Source organism: Micromesistius poutassou (genome assembly GCF_964030765.1).
Source record: "Micromesistius poutassou genome assembly, chromosome: 4".
In the NCBI taxonomy this organism is placed as follows: Eukaryota; Metazoa; Chordata; class Actinopteri; order Gadiformes; family Gadidae; genus Micromesistius; species Micromesistius poutassou.
In genome coordinates, this window is record NC_140274.1 from 3,083,785 (window position 1) to 3,111,284 (window position 27,500).

General features: G+C 47.7%; 1 protein-coding gene across 1 annotated transcript in view; it reads left to right on the forward strand.

The window, feature by feature from the left end:
* pitpnm3 (PITPNM family member 3) overlaps positions 1-27,500 on the forward strand; it is a gene marked incomplete at both ends in the record, with an annotated part of 115,049 nt that overhangs the window by 59,065 nt on the left and 28,484 nt on the right. The window contains 7 exons of the mRNA XM_084467227.1: positions 1,226-1,369; positions 2,266-2,456; positions 5,744-5,901; positions 8,312-8,482; positions 9,233-9,364; positions 26,797-26,858; positions 26,964-27,054. Coding sequence (XP_084323353.1) covers positions 1,226-1,369; positions 2,266-2,456; positions 5,744-5,901; positions 8,312-8,482; positions 9,233-9,364; positions 26,797-26,858; positions 26,964-27,054 — 949 coding nt within the window. The remainder of the gene's footprint in view (positions 1-1,225; positions 1,370-2,265; positions 2,457-5,743; positions 5,902-8,311; positions 8,483-9,232; positions 9,365-26,796; positions 26,859-26,963; positions 27,055-27,500) is intronic.

Below are 27,500 nucleotides of genomic sequence, written 5' to 3' on the forward strand. Positions count from 1 at the left end.
TCTCCTCTCTTGTCTCCCTGCTGTCTCAGTCTCGGAGGTTCGCCGGTGCCCGTTGATGCGTGAGATGTCAACGGCAGAGAGGGGGGAGAGTAGAGGGGTAGGAGGGGGAGGGAGGGCAGAAGATGGGAGAAAAGAAAGGGAGAACATGGGGGATGCGCAAGAGGAGCAGGGGTGGAGAGAGAGGAGGAGTGGAGAGGAAGGAAGGAAGTGCAAGGGAGAAACTGGGAGGGCAGAGGAGAGGAGGGAGGGAGAGAGAAGGGGATAGAAAAGGAGTGGCAGAAGAGAAAGGAGGGAGAGAAAGAGGAGGGAGGAAGACCAAAGGAGGAGAGGGTAGAGGAAAAGATGGGGAGGAGAGGCAGGAGGGAGTTGGGGAGGAGAGGGGAGGAGAGAGGAGGAGGGAAGGGAGAAGATGAGAAAAAGATTGGCAGGAGAGAGAGAGGAGGGAATTGGATGGGAGAGCACAGTGCAATAACCTCCTCCGTAATTTAGCATACGCAATTTGATAATATGCTGCAGCGACTTTAATGGAAGCCAATAAAAAAGGTGGAGATTGAGACGGCTGTGGAATTACCTGAGACGCTTGGCTCCCCAGAGGACTACAAATCTCTGACGAGTGACCCACGTAACTAGTGGCAAGCAACCGCCCCTTATTACGCACACACCCACGCACACGCGCACACACACACACACACACACACACACACACTGCCACTAAAGCCGCCTGGAAGGAGGGTTCCCCCACTCTGATTTCCTTATCAAGATTTCTTCCTTGCTAATTAACTGAGTTCTTTCTTGCCCTCTGGGGCTCTAGGGTTAGGGTCGGGGGGGGGGGTCATAAATATATGTCATGTTAAGCCCTTTGAGACTGTTACTGTGATTAAGGGCTATACAATTAAAATTGAATTGAATTGAATTTTGTGTGTGTGTATGCATGCGTGTGCATGTGTGTGTGTGTGTGTGTGCATGTGTGTGTGTGTGTGTGTGCATGTGTGTGTGTGTGTGTGTGTGCATGTGTGTGTGTGTGTGTGTGTGCATATGTGTGTGTGTGTGTGTGTGTGTGTATGTGTGTGTGTGCGGTATGTGTGTGTGTGTGTGTGTGCGGTATGTGTGTGTGTGCGGTATGTGTGTGTGTGTGTGTGCGGTATGTGCACGTGCATATGTGTGTGGGTGTGTGTGTGCGGTATGTGTGTGTGTGTGTGTGCGGGCCTGTCTCCTCCCTGAGCAGGTGTGTCTGATAGGTGACTGTGTGGGCGGCGTCCTGTGCTTCGACGCTCTGTGCTTCAGCCACCAGAGGGCTGGCAGTCCTGGCAGTCACCAGAGGGCTGAGAGCCCCAGCAGCAGCAGGAACAACAGCACAGAGAGCCTCAAGGTACCCCACATGGTCCCAAACCAGGGACCATCATACTATAGAACACCCAAACCAGGGACCATCATACTATAGAACACCCAAACCAGGGACCATCATACTATAGACCACCCAAACCAGGGACCATCATACTATACAACACCCAAACCAGGGACCATCATACTATACAACACCCAAACCAGGGACCATCATACTATAGAACACCCAAACCAGGGACCATCATACTATACAACACCCAAACCAGGGACCATCATACTATACAACACCCAAACCAGGGACCATCATACTATAGAACACCCAAACCAGGGACCATCATCAATATACTATAGAACACCCAAACCAGGGACCATAACCAATATACTATAGAACACCCAAACCAGGGACCATCATACTATACTATAGAACACCCAAACCAGGGACCATCATCAATATACTATAGAACACCCAAACCAGGGACCAAATCCCAATGGATTATGAAGCACAGATAAACCATGTCTTTGCTGAACAACTCTCTCTCGTATTTATGTCAAGCATCCCCAATGATCAACTTCGCCTCCTCCTCTGCCTCCCATCCCCCCTTCCTCCTTTTCCTCCACCTCCAACTCCACCTCCACCTCCTTTCCCTCCTCCTCCTTCCCCTTCTCCTCCTCCTTCTTCTCTACCTGCTCTCTCTTTCCCTCCTCCTCCTCCTCATCCTCCTCTACCTCCCTCCTCCTCCTCCTCATCCTCCTCTACCTCATCCCCCTCATCCTCCCCTTCCTCTTCCTTTTCCTCCTCCTCATCCCCCTCTACCTCCTCTCTCTTTCCCTCCTCCTCCTCCTCCTCCTTCTACTCCTGCTCCTCCTCCTCCTCCTCCTCCTCCTCCTTCTCCTCCTACTCCTGCTCCTCCTCCTCCTCAGAACAACCAGGGCCTGCTGGGCGAGGCCAACCCTGGCCTGAGCTCCAGCAAGCGGCTGAGCAAGAGCAACATCGACATCTCGGCCCCCACCGAGGCCCCGGGGCCCCGCAGCCCGCTCAGCCGCAAGCAGAGCGACTCGTACGACGGGGACACCGGCGCCTCCACGGGCCAGCACCACAGCTTCTTCTCCAGGTCAGGGGGTCCATAGACACATGTACACATCAGAGAGCACAGAGGTCAGAGTGGGGTCAGGGGTCAGAGGTCAGAGTGGGGTCAGGGGTCAGAGTGGGGTCAGTAAATAACCCCAGGTTATTTACTTACTTACGTCTTACTTCTGTGAGCTTTGTGTACGCTAGTTAACAGTTAACTTCTCCCGCGGCCGGGAGAAGACTCAGAACACGACATGACATGAACACGACAGAGCAACATTCGAAACCTGAAGGAAACGGATGTCCCTCTATCGGAAGTCCCGCCCTCTCTCTCCCCTCTCGCCGCTAAGCATCCTGGAAGTCCCGCCCTCTCTTTCACCTCTCGCCGCTAAGCATCCTGGGAAGTCCCGCCCTCTCTTTCACCTCTCGCCGCTAAGCATCCTGGGAAGTCCCGCCCTCTCTTTCACCTCTCGCCGCTAAGCATCCTGGGAAGTCCCGCCCTCTCTCTCCCAGGTAACCCACATTAGGCGCCCCGCTCCACGCGCTGCGTCGTGAGAGGAGAGCTCCTGGGAGTGCCGTTAGTTCCAACCCCAATGTCCACAGAGCAGCTGCATGAATCCCAGAGAAAGACGTACCCCTACCTGCCCATAAATGACCGTCAGTCTAGAACGTTCTGTTCCACTGGGGACCGCTCCGGTTAAAGCGCCTGTTAGACGACTGAATAGCAGACCACATAGCTGACGTCATACATCGGTCGGTTTGACTCGCCGTCGCACAATAAATCTTGCGAATGTCAACGCGACCCGCTCCAGATATAAATCGGAGAGATTCAGACCCTTTCAACCCAGCCCCTGTGTGAGGGTCCTCCCAGTGTAATTTCATGATTCCCTCTTGCTATTTATCAAGAGTTTCCTCCCAGTCTGCCTTTGACGAGCTATAAATAGCCGGTTTGCTCCGGTACCAAGCGGTGGGCTCGGCTCTGTTGTTGAATGCTGCTGGGCAGGAGCAGTAATATCTACCACCGCGGGAACAGTAACTCCCAGCACCCATCACTCCCCCGCCCCACAGCAGGCGGACCGGGCCTGTGGTGTAACGACCGGCTATTGAAAACCAGGACTGCGATTCGTCCGGTGTATCAACGTCGTTGTATCAATGCATGGTGTCCATGACGATGCAACCTCGCCCGCCCTGTTTTTCCATGCCCTCCCGTTTCCACTCTTTGGGTTGGAGCTGGGCTGTGTGCGGCAGTCCAGCTCAGTTCATTACGTCCTCTGGGAACGAGATCTCATTGTCGTTTACTAGCTTTTGTCGTTATTAACATTATTTTTTTTAGCAACGCTTGCTATCCAATGCCACGCTTCTCTGGTTTCCCCCAAAGACGAGTCAAGCAACGATGGCATTATCTCAATGAACCAACCCCTGAAAAATACAGTTTTCTTATCTCTATCCTTGTCTCTATCCTGCTTCTGCATATCTGAGAACAGAGAGAAAAATCAATGACAGAAAGAGAGGGACGGCTTCATAGCAGTGTGTGGCTTCATCTTAGTCTCTCTTCAAGTTAATGGAATAATGCGCACAGAGTGTACATTAGTCCCTATAGGAGTCTTTACAGAAGTCTCTATAGGAGTCTCTATAGGAGTCTCTATAGGAGTCACTATAGGAGTCTCTATAGGAGTCACTATAGGAGTCTCTATAGGAGTCACTATAGGAGTCTCTACAGGAGTCACTATAGGAGTCTCTACAGGAGTCTCTATAGGAGTCTCTATAGGAGTCTCTATAGGAGTCACTATAGGAGTCTCTACAGGAGTCACTATAGGAGTCACTATAGGAGTCTCTACAGGAGTCACTATAGGAGTCTCTACAGGAGTCTCTATAGGAGTCACTATAGGAGTCTCTACAGGAGTCACTATAGGAGTCTCTACAGGAGTCTATAGGAGTCTCTATAGGAGTCTCTATAGGAGTCTCTATAGGAGTCACTATAGGAGTCTCTACAGGAGTCTCTATAGGAGTCTCTATAGGAGTCACTATAGGAGTCACTATAGGAGTCTCTACAGGAGTCTCTATAGGAGTCACTATAGGAGTCTCTACAGGAGTCTCTATAGGAGTCACTATAGGAGTCTCTATAGGAGTCTCTACAGGAGTCTATAGGAGTCTCTACAGGAGTCTCTACAGGAGTCGCGAGAACGGCAAGAGTACAAAAGATAAAAAAACGTTGATTTGAGTACTTAAAATGGCTGCAGACTGTAATCCTGTTTTCCGCGTGTGAGACTTAACGCCAGCACTGAAGGGACTAAGAGGAGGCGAAGGTCCCTCAGGCCGGTCCAGGGATGTTGAAGGTCTTTGGCTGGAGGGGAGGGGGGGTTCAGCTCTACTCTCCACCAACCATCACTAAGCCCTCAGGGCTAGGGCTGTCAAAATTACTAATTCGCTAATTCGCTCTAAAAAAAACGGCAGTCCAGCTCAAAAATGATTGAGAAGTTTGAATATTCGCTCTAAAAAAAACGCATATATTCGAACTATGCAAATATCTATATTTGCGCATTATGTCAATGACGCACATTACGTCAATAACAGGACAAACTAATACAACGAGACATAACTACTTATAGGTAGTTTATTATTATATTATTTAGGTTAAGTTGAAACATATTTGACAACATATTACCTACACAAAAATAAGTAAATTAACTAATGGCCAAGACCGCAGACCTCGCTCTCGCTCACTCGCTCGCTTTTTCTCTCTCGCTCTCTCTCGCTCCCCCTCACTCTCTCTGCGCATACTGGTTTAAATAAACAACAACAATAAACAAATGCTGAGTGCTGATCAAGAGTTTTGTGCAAGCAATTTAAGGTCCCGACTCTTGTGGCTTGACTTGTCGCTTGACTCTTGTCTCTTGTCTTGTGGTGTTCTGGTCTCCCACTCGCCCACTCGCAAAGCAGACACATTTGAATTAATATTCAAATGTGTTTTCCCACATTTGAATATTAATTTTCACCTTTGAATGTCTGTTTTTAAAAACTATTTGAATATGTATTCACAGAGTCACTAGGCTGAGCCTCCTTATTGGTCTACGTGAGGCTGAGTCACTAGGCTGAGCCTCCTTATTGGTCTACGTGAGGCTGAGCCTCCTTATTGGTCAACGTTTACGCAGCACAGTGATGTTGGGGGTGTGCATGAATTGATTGATTCCTGTCTGTGTATGTTTTTGTGCGTGCGTGTGTGTGTGTATGTGTGTACGTGTGTATTCATTGTGTGTGCGTGTGTGTGTGTGTGTGCGTGTGTGTGTGTGTGTGTGCGTGCGTGCGTGTGCGTGCGTGTGTGTGTCCCAGCCTGATGAAGGAGAGCCTGGAGGTGTGCTCCAGTAACAGCAGCTACCTGGTGCTGAACCCCGGCCGCTTTGACTTCGACGTGTCGGAGTGCTTCCTGCTGGGCTGCCCTCTGGGCCTGGTGCTGGCCATGAGGCGCACCGTGCTGCCCGCCGTGCAAGGTGAGACCTCTACCTTTACATTTGGGGCGTTTAGCGAGTACATTTGTCAGAAAAAATAGAAACAACAATATATATCGCTGTCGGCACAGTAAGGATGTTCATAGAACCAAGTGCCAAGCACTAACAATCACTAGGATAACCCGTATACAACAAAGATAGCTAGGCCCAAGTGCTATTTTTTTAATTGCAAGGATTTAAGGACTTAAAAAAGCCACAAAATATTTGTATCACTCTTACCAACCATTTGTGCGACTGTCTGCCGCTGCTGTAATGATGATAAAACTAATTGGTTCTACTAATAGGTTGTTTGCAGACAGGATTGCTGTTTGCAAACAAACAGCATCCCGCTTTGAATGGTGAACTCTTTACGCATAGTAGCTATAAAAAGCTATAAAAGCTATAAAAGCTATAAAATGACGCCATTAATGCAGGCTATGAGGAAAGTGCACAGACGTTGGCCGTGTCCCAATTCAGGGGGTGCATCCTTCGAAGGACGCATTTGAAGAGCGCTTACGTCACAGCGGCGCGTCAAGTGCTGTCCCATTTCGAAGGCTCCTTCAAATGCGGCCAATATGAGGCCTTCTTTTCCCGGATTTGAAGGACCCACCGGGTGGATCCTCCACGGCCCAACGTATCCCAAGACTTTTTTTTTTCAGAAATGGCGTGGAGAGAGTGGAAGCGGCAGCTGCAGTGAATACATATTTAATGACAAAACGGGAAAAAAAATGTTTATATAAAAGTAAGGTTGGGACCATTTTAAATATGTAACTTTATTGTCAAAGTTCAATGACATTAACGCTAGACATATAACGTTTAACTAATTTATGTTAAGCCAACGTCCTATTTTCCTATTCACCCGGCGGTGAATCTTCTCCCACTCCTCCAATAAAAGATAAAACATAACCAATACAATTATGATTACTGGCTCCATATTTCTCCTCCGCTGTCCGGTTTGAACCGCAGCTGTCAGGGTTGCTAGGAGACAGGAGCGGCGCGTGGTCACGCAAGGTAAAGGACGTTAACGGCTGGTTACGCAATCCGGAAATGCTCCGTAGGCCAGACCGTCTCATTTAACAACACTCGTTTGGCCTTCGGAGTGGCCTTCATGGTCTACGAAGGCCACACCTTCGAAGGACGCGTCCTTCGAAGGATGCAGCCCCTGAATTGGGACACGGCCATTGGCTCAACCTGGCTCCGCCCTCTAGCTAAGATGGCTGCTGTTGAGTACGAAAAGTGTGCATGGATCCGCACTCGGCGGTTTGACCGTATTGAGTTCACCATCCGGGTCCTTTCAGTACACTTCTTTCCCCCCGATCTTAATTGGAACGCGGCCCTAGATACTCAAACTAAGTAGGATAGTGAGTGCGGATAGTATGGATATTGGAACACAGCACAGGTTCCTATCTCTCTAATGGCAGTGGATTAGCCTGTCCTCTGCTGTCATGTAATCTCCACTAACGCCGCGTTTACACTGCTTACGTCCGTTGACGGATCTCATTGACTTTGCATGGGGCTCTCTCGAAATTGTGGGTCCGTCCTAGCCTGGCTGTTGCCAGACCAAGCTCAATCGTAGGTTGCACGTTGGTCTGGGGAGGCTGCTGTCATTTTCTTCAGCACAAGAGGTGTGATCAACGGGCTCAATCAAATTGGCTGCTTGCCGTCGCTTCCCTGTCGTCATTGTGTTAAACCAGCCAATAGCGGGCCAGGGGAAGAAGCCAGCTTGGTGATTGGCTCCCGCAAAAACGTATCAGAAGCAGAACGAAATGTAGTGCTCTTCTCCAGACCCTTCTGACGGACCTAGACTCGGGGTACCCAGTCTAGGTCCGTCCGTTCTGTTGGCTCCGTTGCCTGTGTCAAAAAGTTGAGAAATTTACAACTTTTCAGGCAGCGACGGATCCGTCGGCCAATCAGATTGCGTTATGTAAATATCTATGCAAATACACTGTCCAATGAAATGGCCTTTGTAATACAACCCGGTAATACACATGGATATGTCAAAAAGCCCCCATCCGTCGACAGGCGCGTGCAGTGTTCTTTACAACAGTCGACATCTCTAGAACAATGTTTACATTTACATTTTGACACCGGTGTCTCCCCCCCTGTGTCTCCCCCCTGTGTCCCCCCCCTTGTCTCCCCCCCCTGTCTCTCCCCCCTGTCTCCCCCCTGTGTCCCCCCCCCCTGTGTCCCCCCCCTTGTCTCCCCCCCCCTGTGTCTCCCCCCTGTGTCTCCCCCCTGTGTCCCCTCCCCCCTGTGTCTCCCCCCTTGTCTCCCCCCTGTGTCTCCCCCCCTGTCTCCCCCCTGTGTCTCCCCCCTGTCTCCCCCCCCCTGTGTCTCCCCCCTGTGTCTCCCCCCTGTGTCCCCCCCCCCCTGTGTCCCCCCCCCCCTGTGTCCCCCCCCGTGTCCCCCCCAGTGAGCCAGCTGCACCCGGCCTGCTCCCAGGTGTTCAACCTGTTCTACCCGTCGGACCCCTCGGCTGCGCGGCTGGAGCCCCTGCTGCAGGCCCTCTTCCACCGCCTGCCGCCGCTCCCCGTGCCCCGCTACCAGAGGTACCCCCTGGGGGACGGACGCTCCGCCCTCATAGGTGAGGCACTCAAGGGGGGGAGAGGGAGGAGGGGGAGAGGGAGGGGGAGGGGGAGGAGGAGAGGTGGAGGGGGAGGGGGAGAGAGGGTGAGAGGGGAGTGGAGAGAGGGGCGGTGGAGAGGGGAGAAAGATGGAGAGAGGGAGAAAAGTGGAGAGAGAGTGAAGTAGAGAATAAAGAAGAGAGACAGTACAGGGGAGAGAGAGACAGAGAGTACATGGGAGAGAGAGTAAGGTGGAGAGGGAGAGTTGTCTGAAAAAGCTAAAGTGTGATGAATTTGAGACATAGATGAGCTCTACTCCTGCAACACGTACCGTCCATTCTCATGCCTTCTCCGTGACCTTGTCCATAGCGCCTTAGGATGTTTGTTTTGGCCAAAGAGACCTTTTTCCGATTGCGAGATTTCAACAGTGATTTGCAAGAGTTCTGGTTTTGAGAATCAAGACTGGGTAGTTGGGGAATGGATTTGGTTAGTGTTTGGTGTGTGGGGTTGTAATAATATTTTCCTTACACAAAAGTAATGATCAAAACTGTTTTATGTATATTCATATATTTTTTTTTATCTAGCTTTCGGCATTTGGTCTCTCACGTTTTTCTAAATGAAAGATGAGCAAGAAGGTCCATAAACATGGATGTGAAATCATCCAAATGTTCTCAAAAATGTGCAATAAGAAAACAGACGTGGCCCGGGTGTCTGAGCCTCTGAGCTCTCCGTCTGGGCGCCTGAGCTCTCCGTCTGTGTCCGCGTCACAGAAGCAGGACTAACTCCAGTCCGCTGGGCCCCAGACTCCACCGCAGCGACCGTCTATCCCGTGGTGGGCGCGGTGCGCTCAGCCCGCCTCTCTCCCTGTGGAGCTCTGCGTCTGGAGAGCGGAGCGCACGTCTGTTAACCGCCGCTCCTCACTGTGTGCGCTCAGAGCTGAGGAGGCCGTGTCCACCAGCGGACATGACTCATCGCCCGGGTTTGTTGTGTTGTTGTTCCCTCCTCTCATCGCCGCTGACTTTCCTTTTTCTTCTTTCAGCTCTCGAAGGGGAGCGTGGCTCGTTGTGAAAGCTTTTGAGGCCGCGTGTGGATATGAGGCTAGATGCTTTGGTTCATCACGGACGATATCTTAGAGAAAGGAGTTAATTGGAGATGAGGGCATGTACCTGGGGCGTAGCATCGTAGCACCGTAGCATGCGCTGAGCAGGATCAGAGAAGGACTCTTGAGGATCATGTGGAGCGTCGGTCGATCCTGAGGATCTGATTTGCTGATCCGTTCTTTGGCAGACACTTTATCCCAGTGACATGGCACTAATGGGCCCGTAGGGGTTAGGTTTCCTGCTCAAGGATGCCTAGAGGTAGAAAGTCAAGGTTTGCTCTGCAAATATTTGCAGACGTATTGCAACTCTCTCTCTCTATCTCTCTCTCTCTCTCTTACACACCCACACCCACACACAATACTTAGTATTTAGTATTATCTAAAAAAGAATGAATCATTGTATCATGATTGATCGCTCTGAACCCGGCTTGTATGAGGAACTGACAAAGGCATCCAAAACAGCTTTTTGCTTTGGCTTTGCATGGCCTTCGGAGTTGGCTTTGCACTCTTATACAGAGCTTTGTGGTGGCGAATTAAATGGGAAAATAAATTAGTCGTGTTGTGGCCACAATTGCAAGGCACTCTTGAATAAGTACCTGTTTTTGGTCAAGGTCGTCTTATCTGTAACCCAAATAATTCCACACAACTCACGTTGCTGTTCTCTTTTAAATTAAATCTTCTTTGTGCTGGCTCATTTTGAAGTTGTGTTCTACGACTAGCGGGGATGTCTGCGACGCCTTTGATTGTCTGGTTGTCTGGTCACCACCTTGGTCAGTGATTGGTGGTTCGCTGTGCATGCAGAGCCGGCATGGCACTCCCAACAAACTCTGTATCCAAGAACCCTTCAATCAGAGAAAATGATGTTAAATCAGACTTTTCTTTGTTGTTTTTTTCAGTTATGGTAAATGTATTATATTTTATTTTAATTATACGAAAACAATATTTTGTGCAGTCCTAACAAACACACATTCTCACACACACACACACACACACACACACATTCACACACATGTACACATGCACGCACACACACACACACACACACACACACACACACACACACACACACACACACACACACGCAGTGTGCTCATTTCCTGCCCTGAGAAAATAAGTTGCAATTAGTTGTTATTAAAGCACTGAGAGCAAATTTAATCTGCCCAATACGGGCAAGACTACAACATCGATGCCTTGCACCAACCCTGGTTTATTGGGATTAATGGTTTTAATATGGAGGGAATAACATCCCCTTCATTAAAACCACAAGCCCATTTGAGACAGGATTGTCCCTACACTCCATTTCCTATGCAGACAGCAATCACGTGGACAATTTGAGTGTCCTTTGGCCAAACCCATTTTACATTTGCCATTCCCTTATTCACGGTTAAAAAAAGATTGTGTGTTTGCATGTTTATTTGTGTGAAGAAAGCCTCTAAACCGCTCTCTCTCTTTTTTATTCTCTCTCTCTCTCTGCCTCTTTCTCTATCACTATCTATTCTCTCTCTCTCTGTCTCTCTCTTCTCTCCTCCCTCTAGCTCTTCTCTCTCCTTCTTCCTGTCTCTCTCTCTCTTTTTTATTCTCTCTCCCTCTCTCTGCCTCTTTCTGTGTCACTATCTCTTCTCTCTCCCTCTCCCTCTGTCTCTCTCTCTTCTCTCCTCCCTCTAGCTTTTCTCTCCTCTCTCTCTCTCTCCTCTCTTTCTTGGTCTCTTCCTGTCGCTGCCCATTGTGCCGTGGAGATAGAGGAAGCTGTGCATTGTTCCAGGGACTGCGAGAGGGAGGATGAGGCCGTGCGAGACGACTCGGGCTGGGCTCATTAGAGATAACAGATTGCCGTCCAGGCCATGTTTTTCTGTGTGTGTTTGTGTGGATGGATGGGGGAGGATAGGGGAGGAGGAGGGGTGAGGAGGACGGTGGTGGTGGTGGGGGTGTTGCTGCGTGAGGCACAGAGATGCAGGCAGAGTGTTTCAGCTGTCGGAAATTAGCAAATATTGTTTCACACTTCAAAGCTGAATGTAAATATGTGTCAGAGAGAGGAAAGCGGACTCAATGGTGCTCTGTGGGGTGTCAGGGGGGCTGGCTGGTACCCATGTTACTAGCTGGTGGTGTTCCTGTTTGAAGCAGGATGGTTCTGTGGCTGTCTAGCCTCGTCATACCTGGTCAGGTCAACCAGACGGATCTCATGGAGGACTACAGATCTTAAGAGTCTCAGATCTGAAGAGTCTGTAGTCCTCTATGGGGGGTCTCTCTCTGTCTCTCTCTCTGGGGGGTCGTGGAGGACTAGGATCTTAGAGTCCGTAGTCCTCTCTGTGCGGTTCCACAGAGGGGACTACAGATCTTAGAGTCGGTAGTCCAGGACTACAGATCTTAGAGTCGGTAGTCCAGGACTACAGATCTTAGAGTCAGTAGTCCTCTCTGTGCGGTTCCACAGAGGTCTGAGCCTGAATCCCAGCCCGGCAGCAGAGAGACCCTAAAGGGCTGATTATGGTCCCACGTTCACGCAACGCAAGGGGGTTACGGACCCCTTACATCCTTGCGGACCCTCCTTGCGTCCACCGCAAGGGCCGGACATGCGCCTCCCAAAAATTGTAACCCGTCGAGGCGACACGGCCGCAAGGGCTGTGATTGGTCCGCTCACTAAAACCCAACGAAGAACGATGAACGTTCACGACTACGTCGAAGCGTCTGCGTGGCCCTTGCGTTGCGTGAACGTGGGACCATAAAGAGCCCATTAGTCTCCTGCTCCTCCTCCCCATCGCTTCTCCCTGTCTGTATTTTGTCGGGCTGCCAAGTGATTCAAATTTATAATCGCGAATGATCGTACGATTGTCCGTGATTAATCTCAAAACATCGCACATTTAATTGATCTGTTCAAAAGGCACTATCGACATGGGAGTGGACAAAATATACTAGCTTCATGCAAATGTGTTGTTTGTTTTTTAATTGAGAACTAAAACGCGATGTAGCGTATTCAACCTTTTATTCCAGCATCGACACAAAACAACGGACCGAAACAATCCAGGGACCCACACGGGGCAAGCCTTTATCAATACGCACAAATCACAACGGCCATTTAAACACTGATCAGAAAGACGCTTGTTGCCTGATCCTCGTTAGCGGCTCCATTATCGGGTTAATCTCCCAGCTCTGTCATTTCGGTTAAATGGTTGTCAGCGGTGACGGTGACATTGTTGCATCTCGGTATTCTCGTCCAAAAAACAACACAGAATTATATTCTGTTTACACTGGGAAATCCTGCTTATGTCGGTCGCCTAGCAACCCCATCATGCGCCCCTCCGGCCCCGACGTGCGCTGCAGTTTGATCAGGTACACCCGGGTGGGGTGCCCCCCCGCCCCTCCAGGCGCTGGTTCTGATATCGGGGCCTGCGTGACCTCGCTCCACCCCCATTATCTCCTCCTCTCCGTCGCCGGGCGGAGGTGTTGGCAGGTAGCGGGCTGACCCCCCACTCACCTCGTCCAGAGCAGCCTTAGAGAGGGTCCCGCCGGCATGACGACACCATGGCGACGGCGTGATGCTGGTCCAGGAGGAGGGCACGTGGGAGAAACGTGTGCGTGGATATGCATACACACACAGATATAAACACACACACACACACAGATACACATAGATATAAACACACACACACACACACACACACACAGATACAAATACACACACACACACATAAACACACACACACACACACACACACACACACAGATACAAATACACACACACAGATACACACACACACACACACACACACACACACACACACACACACAGATACAAACACACATACACACACACACAATTGTAAGCACACAGTCGCAAACACACACAAAAAAATCCAAGCACACAATTGCAGGACACAATCACAATTTGATTGATTGATTGATGTTATTTGACCATTTTGATATAAAATATGAACAGCACTCTGTGTCATACATTAAAATACATAAATAATTAGGGAGGGAATAGAGCCTGAAGGCTTGTTTCCATTGTGGTCCCTGTGTGGCAGGAGAAGAGGGCAAGTAGCAGCAAATCACACATCAATCACTCAAAGAATGTACACAAGTACATACAAGTCACACACATAACAATGATCATAATTAAGACAGGCCTAAGATTGGTGTCTAAGCCATTGTTTCAAAGCCTTTTTGTTTATGTTTCTGACTGACTTGAGTGTACCAGGTAACCTGTTCCAGTGTAGTTCCAGCATAAAGAAAATAATCTTTTCCCAAATGAATCTTAACTCTGGGGGGTACAAAATCTGTTGACCTAGTGGAATGCCTGTGAACACTTACTCGATTAAAATAATTTCTGAAATATTTGGGCACATCCCCATAAACAATCCTATGTACCATATACAGCTGTATCTGAGATACACCATCCTCTACATTCAACCAACCCAACCTCTCAAAGTGGGAAGATTCAAGATGAGTTCTCATGGGGAGGTCAAAAATAAGCCTAACTAACTTATTTTGCGAGGTCTGAAGCTATGTTTCAAATGTATTGTGACACAATTGTACCATGAGAAACACATATACTCATAATAAGGCTGAATTAAAGCTCCTGCTAAAATTACCACTGTCTTTTGATCTAGAAACTATGAGATTCTGGCCAAAAAACAGATTTTTACATTTATTTTGGTGATTACCTTTTGAGCCTGACCTACACCAGATAAGTGGCAATCTAATACACAGCCAAGGTAACTGACTGATTCCTTGGCTGTAACTTGTAAGTATCTCCATCTAGGACCTTCAAATCTGAGGCTTTTTTCAATTAAATTTTTGATCCAAACAATATGGACTCAGTTTTCCCCAAGTGAAGTGATAACCGACAGACACCCACCTGCTAACAACACAAAGTGTTCTTTCAATAATGTTTGTGAGAAACATTACTGAAAGTGAGAAACTGTGAGAAACTACCAGCGCAGAGTCATCTGCATATAACAAAAGATTACAAGAACAAACAGACTTTAGGTCATTTATATATAAAAGAATGAAAAGTGGTCCCAAAACACTCCCTTGAGGAACCCCACAGTCCATGCCTTGTGGTTGAGACATTGTACCCCCCCTTCTATTCTATTCTATTCTCCAAATAGGAGCCCACCCATTTCAATGCTAAGTCACTAAAACCCATGGCTTTCAATTTATACAATAAAACGCAATGGTCAACCGTATCAATGGCCTTCAATAGGTCTAACATCACCATGCCACAGAAATTACCCTTGTCCACCTCTTTTTTAATGAAATCCGTTAGAAACAGTGAACATGAATCTGTAGAAATGAGATTTACAGAAGCCAGACTGGAACTCATGAAGTAGGTTTTGTGAAGATAAGTATTTATCAATCTGTTCAAAAATGTCCTTTTTTAAATTATCTTTGACAGACTACTCAGAATAGAGACAGGTCTATAATTGCCAGGGTCCAGTTTACTCCCTTTCTTATATAGCAGAATCACTCTGCCAATGTTGAGATCATTGGGAAAGTGAGCTTGTTCTATAGACCACTATGTAATAAAGTCTAATCCTGTGGCTTTAGAGCCATCAAGCCTTTGGAGCTTCTGAAGAACAAGTGCCTCAGACAGCTTTTCAAAGAGGAAACCCCCCGTCTGAATCCCTAACTGAGAGTTATAGTCTCACACATGGCTTTCTCCATATTGACCTGTCAGCCCAGGTAGCTTTTCCACCAGCTTCCTGGCAACAGATGAAAAAGGTTTATTAAAGCCATCTGCTACTTTCTCCTTCTCTGATGTAATATTATTGCCAAGATCAAGAGTCATGTTAGTGATTTTGGTTTTCATCCTTTTACTGTCATTTCTATATTCAGCTATTTTTCTTCCTTTTAATTTAATTTAATTTATTTATTGGTTTATTTCAGGGACATTGCACATAACTAATCAACAGTTATGTATGCATAAACAAAGATTAAAAAAACAACATAGGTGACTCAAGATATAGTAACGCGTAGTAAGAACGAATTGACAGACAATGGCAAACAGACAATAAAATATGCAGACAATAAAACACAGCATGCATAAAACATCATAGGAAAGTGCACAAAGCAGTAGATTAGAGCAGAACACCTACAATAAAAGCACACATACAGTAGCATAAAGAACAAGCGTGTAGCACCAACACATTAATGTAGACACTAGCATGCGCAGCACAAGACAGGAGCTCAAGGCGGGACCACATAGGAGACAAGCAAGCAGGACAAGACAGTTACTAAGAAGTCGGCAGGAGAAGCAGTTATAGTCCTAATGTACACATTACTCTTTACTAACAAGCCATATTTTCAGCTGTCCTGAAAGTATTGACCACTAATCAAACTCTCACACACACACACACACACACACACAGTCACAATCACAAACACAATCAGGGACACACATAATGTGCTTAGCAAAGGACTGTCTATGCTCTGTGTAATGAGCAGGGATTGAATTAGTCTCTTTCAGAATGAAAACAATTTATACTGGCGACTGATGCGCTGAAAGGTTAGCCAAGGTACGGCTAGTGCTAAAGGGACCCCATGTGGACACACGGGTAAACACTCTGTAAAACACACACAACAAGTGTCAAGTGAATGACTTGTTTACCTGATCAATATTTGATCCTCTCTCTCTCTCTCTCTCTCTCTCTCTCTCTCTCTCTCTGTGTGAGTGTGAGTGGAAGAGGTAGATGAAATTGAGTGTTTTTCTCTATTTCTATTTCTTTCTTTCGGTATATTTTCGTTGTGTTGTGTTTGTGAATGTAGTTGTGTTCGTTTAGTGTTGTTTAGGTTGGTTTTGGTTGTTTGTTGGTTAGTTTAGTGTTTGTTTGTTGTTCGTCAGCCTCGCTCTGAGGCGCCGGTATGGCGTCCAGCAGCGTTTTCTCCAGGCTGACGCGGAAGCACGGCATTAAAATCGGAGCCGGCTCTCCGTGCAAGGTGGAGGAGGTAGCACTGGCCGTGGGGGAAATCATCGGGAAATCATCGGAAATCATCAGCCTGCTCCTGTGGTCGGTGGTCGGCCGGTGGGGGGGGCGGTGGCCGGTGGGGGGGCCGGTGGCCGGTGGGGGGGCCGGTGCCGCAGAGAAAGAGAAAGATGCAGGAGCTGCAGAGAAACAGGTGGAAGAGATACAGAGCCAGGCTGGAGGGAGCACTGAGGTGAGTAGTGGGAGGGAGGAGGTGGGAGGTGAAACGGGTGAGGAGGTGATAGGTAAGGTAGGGGTGACAGGTGGTATTTCAGATAAAGATGCATGTGAGTTGGTCGAGGAGGTGGGTGAAACAGGTGTCAGTAGAGAGGCAGGTGAGGTTCCTGGTGAAGTGGGTGAGGCAGGTAAAGTAACAGGTGAACTAGAAGAGGGAGGTGAACCAGGTGAGGTGAAAGAGGCAGGTGAGGTTGTAGGTGAGTTGGGTGAGGTAGGAGAAGTTGTAGGTGAGCTGGGTGAGGTAGGTGAGGTTGTAGGTGAGTTGGGTGAAGGATTTGGGGTCGCTGGTGACCAGTGTGAGGCAGGTAAATCAGCAGGTGAGCTGAGTGAGGGGAGCACAGTAGCTGAGGCTAAAGAGATGGAGGCCTGTGAGTCCGGGTGGGGGTCTGCTCCTCTTCAACAGCGCAGTAAGAGGAGAAGCATGTTGACCGTGGGAGTGGGGGGCAAAGCCGGACGTCTGGCCGGTAAACCGAGTGCTGCAGAGAGGCTGCTGCTCAGGTGTATACTGCTAATGTACTGAAGTCTTTTTTTAAAAAGACCAAAGGGATGAGGCAGCCAGTGTTAAAACAGTACTTGAACAGTAAACAGTAAAACAGTACCTGATATGTAGGGTTTTTATAATTCAGCCAGATACAATGTGAAACACAGAGCGGAGTCAGAGCTGACTGAACAAGAAATATTCAGACTGAAAAAACTGATAATTAAAGTCAGGAAACAACTCGTGTTTTAATGATGGTGAATGTACAAGTTTTATTTTTATTTATTTCATTGATTGTTCTTAGTCTTGTTCTTAACATCTTTATCATTATGGATGTTTTTAAAGTAGGCAGTCTGAATGTTAATGGTGCCAGAGAAACAAGAAAGAGAGCAGTAGTGTTTGAAATGAGTAAAATGAAGCACATTGATGTCCTGTTTTTACAAGAAACTCACAGTGATGTTGGAAACGAGGCAGACTGGAACAGAGAATGGGAAGGAGAACTGGTTTTAAGCCTAACACCACCCTCAGTGGAGGAGTGGGCTTCCTGTTCTCCAGAGGTTTTACTCCAACCTCTCTGGAGGTCAGGCATGTTGTGGAGGGGAGGTGTCTTTTAGTCAGAGCTCGGTTTGAACATTTTAATGTGGTTTTTATCAACATTTATGCTCCAAACAACGGTGCAGAGAGGAAACACTTCTTTGAAAATATGAATGATATTTTAAACAGCTGTGACCCGGAGGATTATTTATTTGTGGGTGGGGATTTTAACTGTACTGAAAATGAGATTTTAGATCGCAACCATGCAGAGCCTCGTCCAGTATCCCAGCATGCCTTGAGGCAGCTGGTCTCCTCCCATGGCCTGGTGGACGTATGGAGAAGGATGCACACGGGCTGCAGGCAGTATACATGGTCCCACGCTAGAGAAAACAGAATCTCTTTAGCCAGACTTGATCGTTTTTATGTTTTTAAGCACAGAGTTGGTGTTGTTAAAATGTGTAAGATTTTACCAGTTGGTTTTACTGATCATTCTTTGGTTTTATGTAACGTTTTTATTAGGAACATTTTACCCAAAAGCGCCTATTGGCATTTTAACTCTGTTTTAACTGTTGATAAATCTTTCAGAGAGGCTCTAATTTATTTTTGGAATGATTTTAGACAGAAAAAAACCGAGTTTGTCAGTCTGAGGCAGTGGTGGGACCATGGAAAGGTTCAAATTAAACTTTTATGTCAGCAGCACACGCTCAATGTCACACGTGACATCACCAGATCTATCAGAGATCTGGAGACTGATATTGTGGATCTCGAGTGTACAAGTGAGTCCACAGGAAATCGAGGATATATTAAAATCCTCAAGACAAAAAAGATGGCATTAGCCAACCTGCTGGACACTAAGGTACAAGGTGCGCTGGTCCGGTCCCGGATTCAATCGATCGATTCACTGATGGAGGAGGTCTGTGGTGGACTTCCGCAGGTGTCTGGAGAGACTTACCCACAGCTCAACAGCCCACTGACTCAACAAGAGCTGTACGCTGCACTGAAGGGCATGCATGGAAGAAAGGCTCCAGGCATTGACGGCCTCACTGTTGAATTTTACAACACCTTCTGGGACATCTTGGCCCATGACATCCTTGATATGTTTAATGAGAGCCTGGTGTCTGGGTCACTGCCACTCTCATGTCGGAGAGCCGTGATCACCCTCTTGCCAAAGAAAGGGAACTTGCAAGACATCAGAAACTGGCGTCCTGTCTCTCTCCTCTGCACGGACTACAAAATACTGTCCAAAGTCCTGGCCAATAGGCTCAAAGGAACGATGGAGCAGATTCTCCACCGGGACCAGACGTACTGTGTGCCCGGCAGGTCCATGGTAGATAATATCTACCTAATTCGGGATGTTTTGGAGGTCTCCAGTTCATTAGGCATAAACACTGGATTGATTGCATTAGATCAAGAAAAGGCTTTTGACCACGTTGAACATGACTTCCTTTGGAAGGTCATGGAGAGGTTTGGGTTCAGCGCTGGTCTCATAGCCAAGATCAAGGTGTTGTACAGTGACATTGAGAGTGTGCTAAAGTTTAATGGTGGCTTGTGTGCTCCTTTTAGAGTGCATAGAGGCGTCCGACAGGGCTGTGCCCTGTCTGGGATGCTCTATGCACTCTCCCTGGAACCCCTCTTACAAAAGATAAGATCATCTGTTCGAGGCCTGCTTTTACTTGGTTTTAACAGTAGGTTGGTTTTATCCGCATATGCTGACGATGTCATTGTTTTTATAAAAGATCAACAAGATGTGTGTGTTTTAAATTTGGTAATTGAAAAGTTTTCTGTTGTGTCGGCTGCGAGGGTGAACTGGAGGAGGAGCGAGGCCCTTGCTGTTGGCGAGTGGCGGGAGGGCCTCCCTGTTCTCCCGCAAAACTTGATATGGAGAAGAGAAGGCTTGAAATATCTTGGTGTTTATCTTGGGAACAAAGACACTGAAAAGAAAAACTGGGAGGAAATTATACAAAAAGTAGATGACAAACTGGCTAAGTGGAGGTGGCTCCACCCAGGATCCTAATCCTAAATGACCTGGTGGCCTCCATGTTATGGCACCGGTTAGCTTGTCTGGACCCTCCAACAGGTCTCATTGTCCAGATTCAAGTGAAGATTGTTAATTTCTTCTGGGATAAACTGCACTGGATACCACAGTCTGTATTGTATTTATCCAGAGATGAGGGGGGCCAGGGCCTGGTCCGCCTGGCTAGTAGGACAGCCACCTTCAGGCTCCAGTTCATTCAAAAGTATTTGACTGGACCTGAAGATCTGGGGCCGTATTCACAAAGAATCTTAGGGCTAAAAGTAGGTCATAAGTGGCGAATTTAGGAGTAACTCCTAAAAATAATGGCCGTGTCAGTCTTAAATTTAGGACTCCTAACTTTTTTCACTAAGAGCAATTCACAAAGTATTTTAGGCCTAAAAGTAGCACCTAAGTTTAGGAGAGCTTAAAAGTCCTCGAGAGGACTCCTAACTCACTAAGACCTATTCACAAAGAATCGGAAAATGGCTGCGCGACTAAATGTTTTGGAGACAATGGAGGACAGCGAATTGATGAAGAGATATAGGCTAAATCGTGAGGGGATCAAAGTTGTTGTGGAATTAGTGCGGGATGCAATAACATCCCCGACTAACAGGAATAACCCGATTAGTCCGGAAATAAAATGTTTGACAACACTACGTTATTTAGCAACAGGGAAAATGCAACTTTGCAATGCCGATGATTTGGGAATATCGCAACCATCAGTCAGCCGTGCCATAAACCAAACCATCAACGCGCTCTGTAGACCACATATCATCCAACAGTTTATCCGGTTTCCTTTGGACAATCAAGAACTACACAGGATCAAAGCCAACTTCATGGCAATTGCAGGTATGCCCGGTGTGGTCGGTGCTATTGACGGGACGCACATAAAAATAATTGCGCCATCAAAAGATGAGGACGTCTTCGTCAATAGAAAGAAACTACATTCCATCAACACGCAGATTGTTTTTGATGCAAATTTCACCATACTGGATGTTGTTGCGAAGTGGCCTGGATCTACCCATGATTCGCGTATTTTAATGGAGAGTGGTCTGAGGCAGCTTTTTGAGAGGCACCATGTACCAGTTGGGTGTCACTTGCTGGGTGACAGTGGCTATCCCTGCAAGACGTGGCTCTTGACACCCTATCTCAATCCACAACCGGGAGCACAGTTAAAGTATAACATGTAAGTGATTACGCAGATTACGCTTAGTCTTATGCGTAAAAAACATCGTATTGGCTCTTTGTCGCCTTTTATTTGTTGAATCCATATTTATTATTGTTTACTGTTTTCCTCCATATATGTTAGAGCACACAAAAATACACGAAATGTTGTGGAGAGAGGAATTGGGCAGATGAAACGTCGTTTTCATGTCCTGCACGGCGAAATACGCCTCAGCCCAGAGAGGGCAAGTACAGTCATCACTGTATGTGCCATGCTCCACAACCTCTGCAAGCGGAGGAACATTCCACAGCCAGATGATGATGATGATGAAGATGACGATGACCACGCTGATGATGGCGATGAACACGATAATGAATTTGGCAGTGCGGAACAGAGTGGACTGGCATTTAGGGATCACTTTGTGAATACACATTTCAGGTAAACACCTTGGCACAAATCAGTCAACACACATTTGTGTAGTTGAGAACATTTATTTATTCACATTTGTTTTCTTTCAATTTTTCGATCTTCAGAATGTGATATTCTGTCTTCAGCTGTAATAGCCGCTCTTTTGCTTTAAGGACCCTTCTTTGCCTTTTTAAAACCCTAATTTCCATACTCAATTTCTTCTCCACCAGTGAACTGGCACCAGCAGCAGGAGGGAGAGGAGAGGCAGGGGGTGCACAAAGAGGGCCAGTTGGAAGAGGAAGAGCTGGGAGAGGAAGAGCTGGGAGAGGAGGTGCAGCTGGCAGAGGAAGAGCTGGGAGGGGGAGAAGAGGAAGAGCTGTGTGATGAGATGATGCTGCTGGAGTTTCATCTTGATTTCTCCTGTGGGGAAGATATATATATAATTTGTAACACATTTTTGGGAAGTGGGTTGACCAGTTGCACATTGTAATTCTTCTGTAAATATTGAACAGAAAAGTTTTTCATGTAGCCTATTGCAATCATTGCATGCGTACCCCTCAATCTCCTTTAGCAACTCGGCTGCAGGATCAGCTGCACCCTCAAGGCCAGTTATGCTGGTGTCAGAGCCTAGGACGGCGTACACCACTGATGCAACCGGGGACAACGGCTTTGGTGCAGATCCTCCTCCAACAAATTAAATTTCAGTTTCATATCACTGTAGCCTTTGTTAATTGTAAATTTAAGTCATGCAAAATGCATTTCCCAAATGAATGCAAGCAATGTTAATAATGGACTTACCTGTAGCCGCGACGGCTCTTTTATAGTCGGCAATCTCCAACCTACACTGTGATTGCAGCGCATACCACCTCTTCTCGCAGTCGTCGGTAGAGCGACACGCGGCAGGGAAGGAAGCATTGAGGTTTAAGCATATTTCTTCCCATGCCTCCCGCTTCTTCTTACTGGTCACTCCAGACCCAAATTTACTCTTTATTACTCCCCTCCTCTCCAGCACAAACTGGGCCAGCAGTAACAATTGGTCCTGGGACCGATTGGGCTTTCGCTTGCGTTTAACGCTCACGTCTCTTTCATTCATCATGATAGGGGGACTTGAACGGCGGTGTGGGATGTTATTTAAAGTGTTTAAGAGCGGGAAATATGCTAATTGGATAATTGTTTGCAGGGTGTTCTTAATTGTCTCCTAGATTTAATGCAATTTACGTATTTTTATTGTTTGCTTTGGCTCTCGTTTTAACGTGCATACAACGTCATTATCGTGGTCTGCACAAACTTGTCATTGTGTATTCTGTTTGATAGGACTTCATTTGTAGCCTAGGCTATTTCCTTATTTTTCGTTGATTTAGTGGGCTCGTTTGTGGGAAGTTGCGAATGAGTTTCACCAAGACCGCCGGCACTCAACAGCCAATCACCGTACTGACCGCTTCTAAACTCGTGTACGAGTATCGACGTCAGGGGGCGTTAGGGGGCGTTACTCTTAGTTCACTCTTAGTGATTTATCCTTAGTATGAGTAGGTCGCAGCGGCTTTGTGAATAACTTTTAAGAAAAAACTCCTACGTAAAATGTTTTAGCGCGAGTTAGGAGTACTCCTAGCGGTAAGATAAAAAGCTTTGTGAATACGGCCCCTGGTGTGGAGAGACGTGGCCAGCTGCATACTCAGGCGTGTCAATAACCTGGGACTGGATTCTGCTCTGTTTTTAACTGATTTTAAATTCTTAAAGTTAGGTGGGTTGCCTCCTTTTTATCAGGGTGTTTTTAAATCCTGGGGGCTTTTTAAATGTAAAAGAAGTGAGAAGTGTAACTCTCTGTACTGGTTGTTAAAGGAGCCTCTAATTTGTGGCGCAAAGATGGATGTGTGTTGCAGCACCGTGCCTGGGCTGATGGCGGCGCTGTGCAACTCAACAGTTACCTGCCTCAAACAACTGGTAGATGCAGCAGGACCAGAGCTCACAGATGTTCAAGCTCTGGGCTCCGTGCTGGGGGTGCGCTCTGTCCGGCTGAGGACAGAGGAGGAGAAGCCTGGAGCTCTGGAGGAGGAGGCTGACGGAGAAGGAGAGAGTCCTTCTCCTCAAATACGGCAGGGGAGAGGCTGAGCCGGATCCCACAGACCCGTATCCCGAGATCCACCTGTGCCCTGGGTTCACAGAGCTCAGCGGCCCCCTACTGAGGCACAGTGATGGGGAGACATTGAGTCTACACAAGGCTGACAAAAAGACTCTAACTATTACTATTCACTATTCAAACTATTCACAAGACGTGCCTGTGTGACAGAGCGGAGTGTGTGTGGACTGGGAGGCTGGGTGGGCTGAGCCCCCAGTGGAGAACTTTATATAAACCTCCTCTAAAAAAAGAACTGGAGATCTCCAGTGGAGAATTTTACATGGTGCCATTGCCACCAATGCCTTTTAATCTGTTCTTAATCACAGTGTTGTGAAGGAGTGCTTTTACTGAGTGCAGCAGGAGATTGACAGACATTTTTAATGTTTTAACTCGTGTTTTTAACCTATTTGGTGTCATTTTCACTGCCCCTGGTTTTATTTGTGGAGTTGGTTTTAAAAAGACAGAAAAGGCAAAGTGTCGACTCCTAAACTTTTTAATTGGTGAAGCAAAAATGTCGATCTACCTGACTCGTAGGGACAGACTGCAGGGTGGGCCGACCCTTGACCCTGTGACCCTGTGGAGGTACAACGTGAAGGCCAGACTGAGGCTGGAGTTTTGCTTCCACAGGGTCACAGGGAACATAGATGTGTTTGAACAGCAGTGGGCTCAGGAAGAGCTGTTGTGCCGGGTGACCGGTGGAGAGTTAAAGTTTGCACCATTCCTCAACTAATTTATTGATTGTGTAACTGTGTGTTACAGTTAGTTAATGTAAATAAAGTATTGTTCAAAAAAAAATCTCTCTCTCTCTCTCTCTCTCTCTCTCTCTCTCTCTCTCTCCATATCTCCCTCTCTCTCCCTCTCCCTCTCTCCATCTCTCTCTCTCTCTTCCTCTCTCTCCATCTCTCCTTTCTCTCTCCCTCTCCCTCTCTCCCTATCCCTCTCTCCATCTCTTTCTCTTCCTCTCGCTCCATCTCTCCTCTCTCTCTCTCCCTCTCTCTCCCTGTCCCTCTCTCTCCATCTCTTTCTCTTCCTCTCTCTCTCTCTCTCCCTCTCTCTCCCTATCCCTCTCTCTCCATCTCTCTATCTCTTTCTCTTCCTCTCTCCATCTCTCCTCTCTCTCTCTCTCTCTCTCCATCTCCTCTCTCTCTCTCTCTCTCTCTCTCTCTCTCTCTCTCTCTGTTGTTGTTGCTGACGACAGTGCTTGTTTTCTCCTTCTTAAGGGTAATGATTTTGTTGGTGCAGCAGGACACTGATGCGATCAATGCTCAGATAGGAATCCCAGAAGAGATGTGTCCTCTTTGTAATAACTGCATGCAATACTGCGGAGAGAGAGAGAGAGAGGGAACACAAACCATTCAAACTGCATTGGAGATGTATTTTGGTCCCAGAGGCTACGGTGACAACAGTAGAATATCACTCTCGCTCTCACTCTCTTTAACTACCGTATATATATTTTATATTTATATTTGTTTGTTTATCTGTCGCTATCTCAAATGCAATTACTTTGGTGGATGCACACTTGGAAATCGATCTAGCTATCTGTTTGTCTGTGTATCTGTCTGTCTGTCGGTCTGACAGTCTGTCTGTATCCAAGGCTTTACAACCTCTTCCCTCACCATTTATTGGTTGACGGCCTGTCAGTCATTTTTTGGACCAATCAACAGTTAATCGGTTTCTGTGACATGCAGCATTCCCTTTACAGAGATAGGCCTATGAGAATTAGACCCTGCTTTTCAGAGGCAGAGGCAAAAATATAACATGAAGTATTAAATTCGCTCTTGTAATATGTGCAATATTTATTCAAACCACTTTGGGGCTTATTGGATTTTTCGGTACATTTTTTAAGATTTCTAGATTTTTTTCCTTGTTTAGCATGAAAAAAAACAATCAACCAGTTTATCGCCCGGGAAACGATTTACCAGCAACTTCCCTTCTCTCCTACCAGCCCGTCCTGCTGATGCAGTGCTCGTAGCCCGACTCCGATACAGATTGTAAGCCTTGATTGTTCACCGCCTCACTTGTTCACCGCTGTGGACAGAAGCGTCTGCTAAACGGCTAATTGTAAATGCAATCGCTCTGCCGGTGTAGCGACCTGAAGAAACTGATGAGCAGAGCCAATGAACCTCTTTCACCGTGATGTCAAGCTCCCATCTCCTCCTCCATCTATCTCTCTGTGGAGTGTATACTCTGGTGCCTTCTGTTGCTTTCTCCTCACCCACGCTAACACGAGTCAATACCGAAGCACGCAGCTCTCTAATTAGACAAATCAACAGCATCGATTCTTAGGTAGCAGTCGGTGAATTACAAACGCAAAGAAAACATTACCCTCCTCCTCCTCTTTTGTCTGGCTGTCTCTCTCCTCCCCCTTTCTCTCCTTTTCTCTCCCTCTCTGTCCTGCTCTCTCCCTCTCTCTACTCCTTGTTAGATTCCAGCTTATTTCTAAACTCTTCGTATAGTCTCTGCGTTGTGTATTTTCCCAATTGTAGTAGTAATTCTTGAAGTGTAAATCAATGAAGCTTGACAGGTTGGATCAGAGGGTGGAATGGATGGTTTATTCCAGGATGTAATACAGCGAGATACAGACTTAGGTTGAATACTCTATAGTACAGGTGGTGAGGAGCAGTCTCCTGATGTGCTCCTTGGCTGTCGATCCCTCTTCTCGCCGAACCAAAGGTTTGGGGCGAGTATTATAATAAGAAAATGTAAATAACAAAAGAACAGAAGCAGTCTCTCCCTTTATAAGGTATACGGCCCTGGCTATGCCCCAGATGACCGGGTTGGTTCGTCCTCGTTGGGACATAACAAATGGAGGAATGTTGTAAATAAGACCTGGTATCAGTAGGAGAGGCACTGGCCTGTTCATAGACTTAAGAAATGTGAAGAAAGAGAGACACTAAAATACACCAATATTCTACATCCTCCTCTCTCCTTCCCCTCTCTCTCGTGCTCTCTCTCTCTCTCTCTCTCGTGCTCTCTCTCCCTCTCTCTCGTGCTCTCTCTCTCCCTCTCTCTCCTGCTCTCTCTCTCCCTCTCTCTCTCTCTCTCTCCTGCTCTACTCCTCCCCTCACGCCCTATCTCTTCCTCTACGCGCTCTCTCTTTCCACTCTTTTATACTCCGTCCTCTATCTTTCTCTTCATTCATTATCTCTTCATTTCACTCACTCAGTATTATATTTATTTTATTATTGCTTCTGCATTCAACGCGATGTTTTTATGTGAAGCATACGATATAATTCTGTAGCAGGTCAAATGTGCCGTGAACAAAGCCACTAAACGTTCCCTCTCTCCCCCCTCTCTCCCCCCTCTCTCCCCCTCCCCTCCCAGCGGACAGTGTCAACGGCTCCCCGGAGGTCTTCCTGGAGGCGGGGGCGGACCCTAAGGCCCCCGTGGCTCCGCAGCCCGACCCCCCTCCTTCCTCCTCCTCCTCCCGGGCCGACTCCTCCTCCTCCTCCTCCTCCTCGGCGCAGCAGAGGGCGGCGGGGGGGGAGGAGGGGGGCGGGGGTCGCAGGGCCAGTGTGACCAGCGTGGACAGCGCCGCCTCCGTCTGCTCCGGGGGCCGGCTGGGCAGCACCATCGCTAACAGTACGTGGGGACGGACGTCTGGACGGTCGTCTGGACGGTCGTCAGGGGGGACGGACGTCTGGACGGTCGTCAGGGGGGACGGTCGTCAGGGTGGAAGGTCGTCAGGGTGGAAGGTCGTCAGGGTGGACAGTCATCCGGACGGTCGTCAGGGTGGAAGGTCGTCAGGGTGGAAGGTCGTCAGGGTGGACAGTCATCCGGACGGTCGTCAGGGTGACCATTGTCAGGGTGTTTGTCAGCGTGGACGTTCGTAAGGGTGGTCGTCAGGGGGGACGGTCGTCAGGGTGGACGGTCGTCAGGGTGGACGGTCGTCATGGTGGACGGTCGTCAGGGTGGACGGTCGTCAGGGTGGACGGTTGACAGGGCGGTCGTGAGGGCGGTCGTCAGGGTCTTGGGGATGTGTAGTCCTGGGGTCTTGGGGATGTGTAGTCCTGGGGTCTTGAGGATGT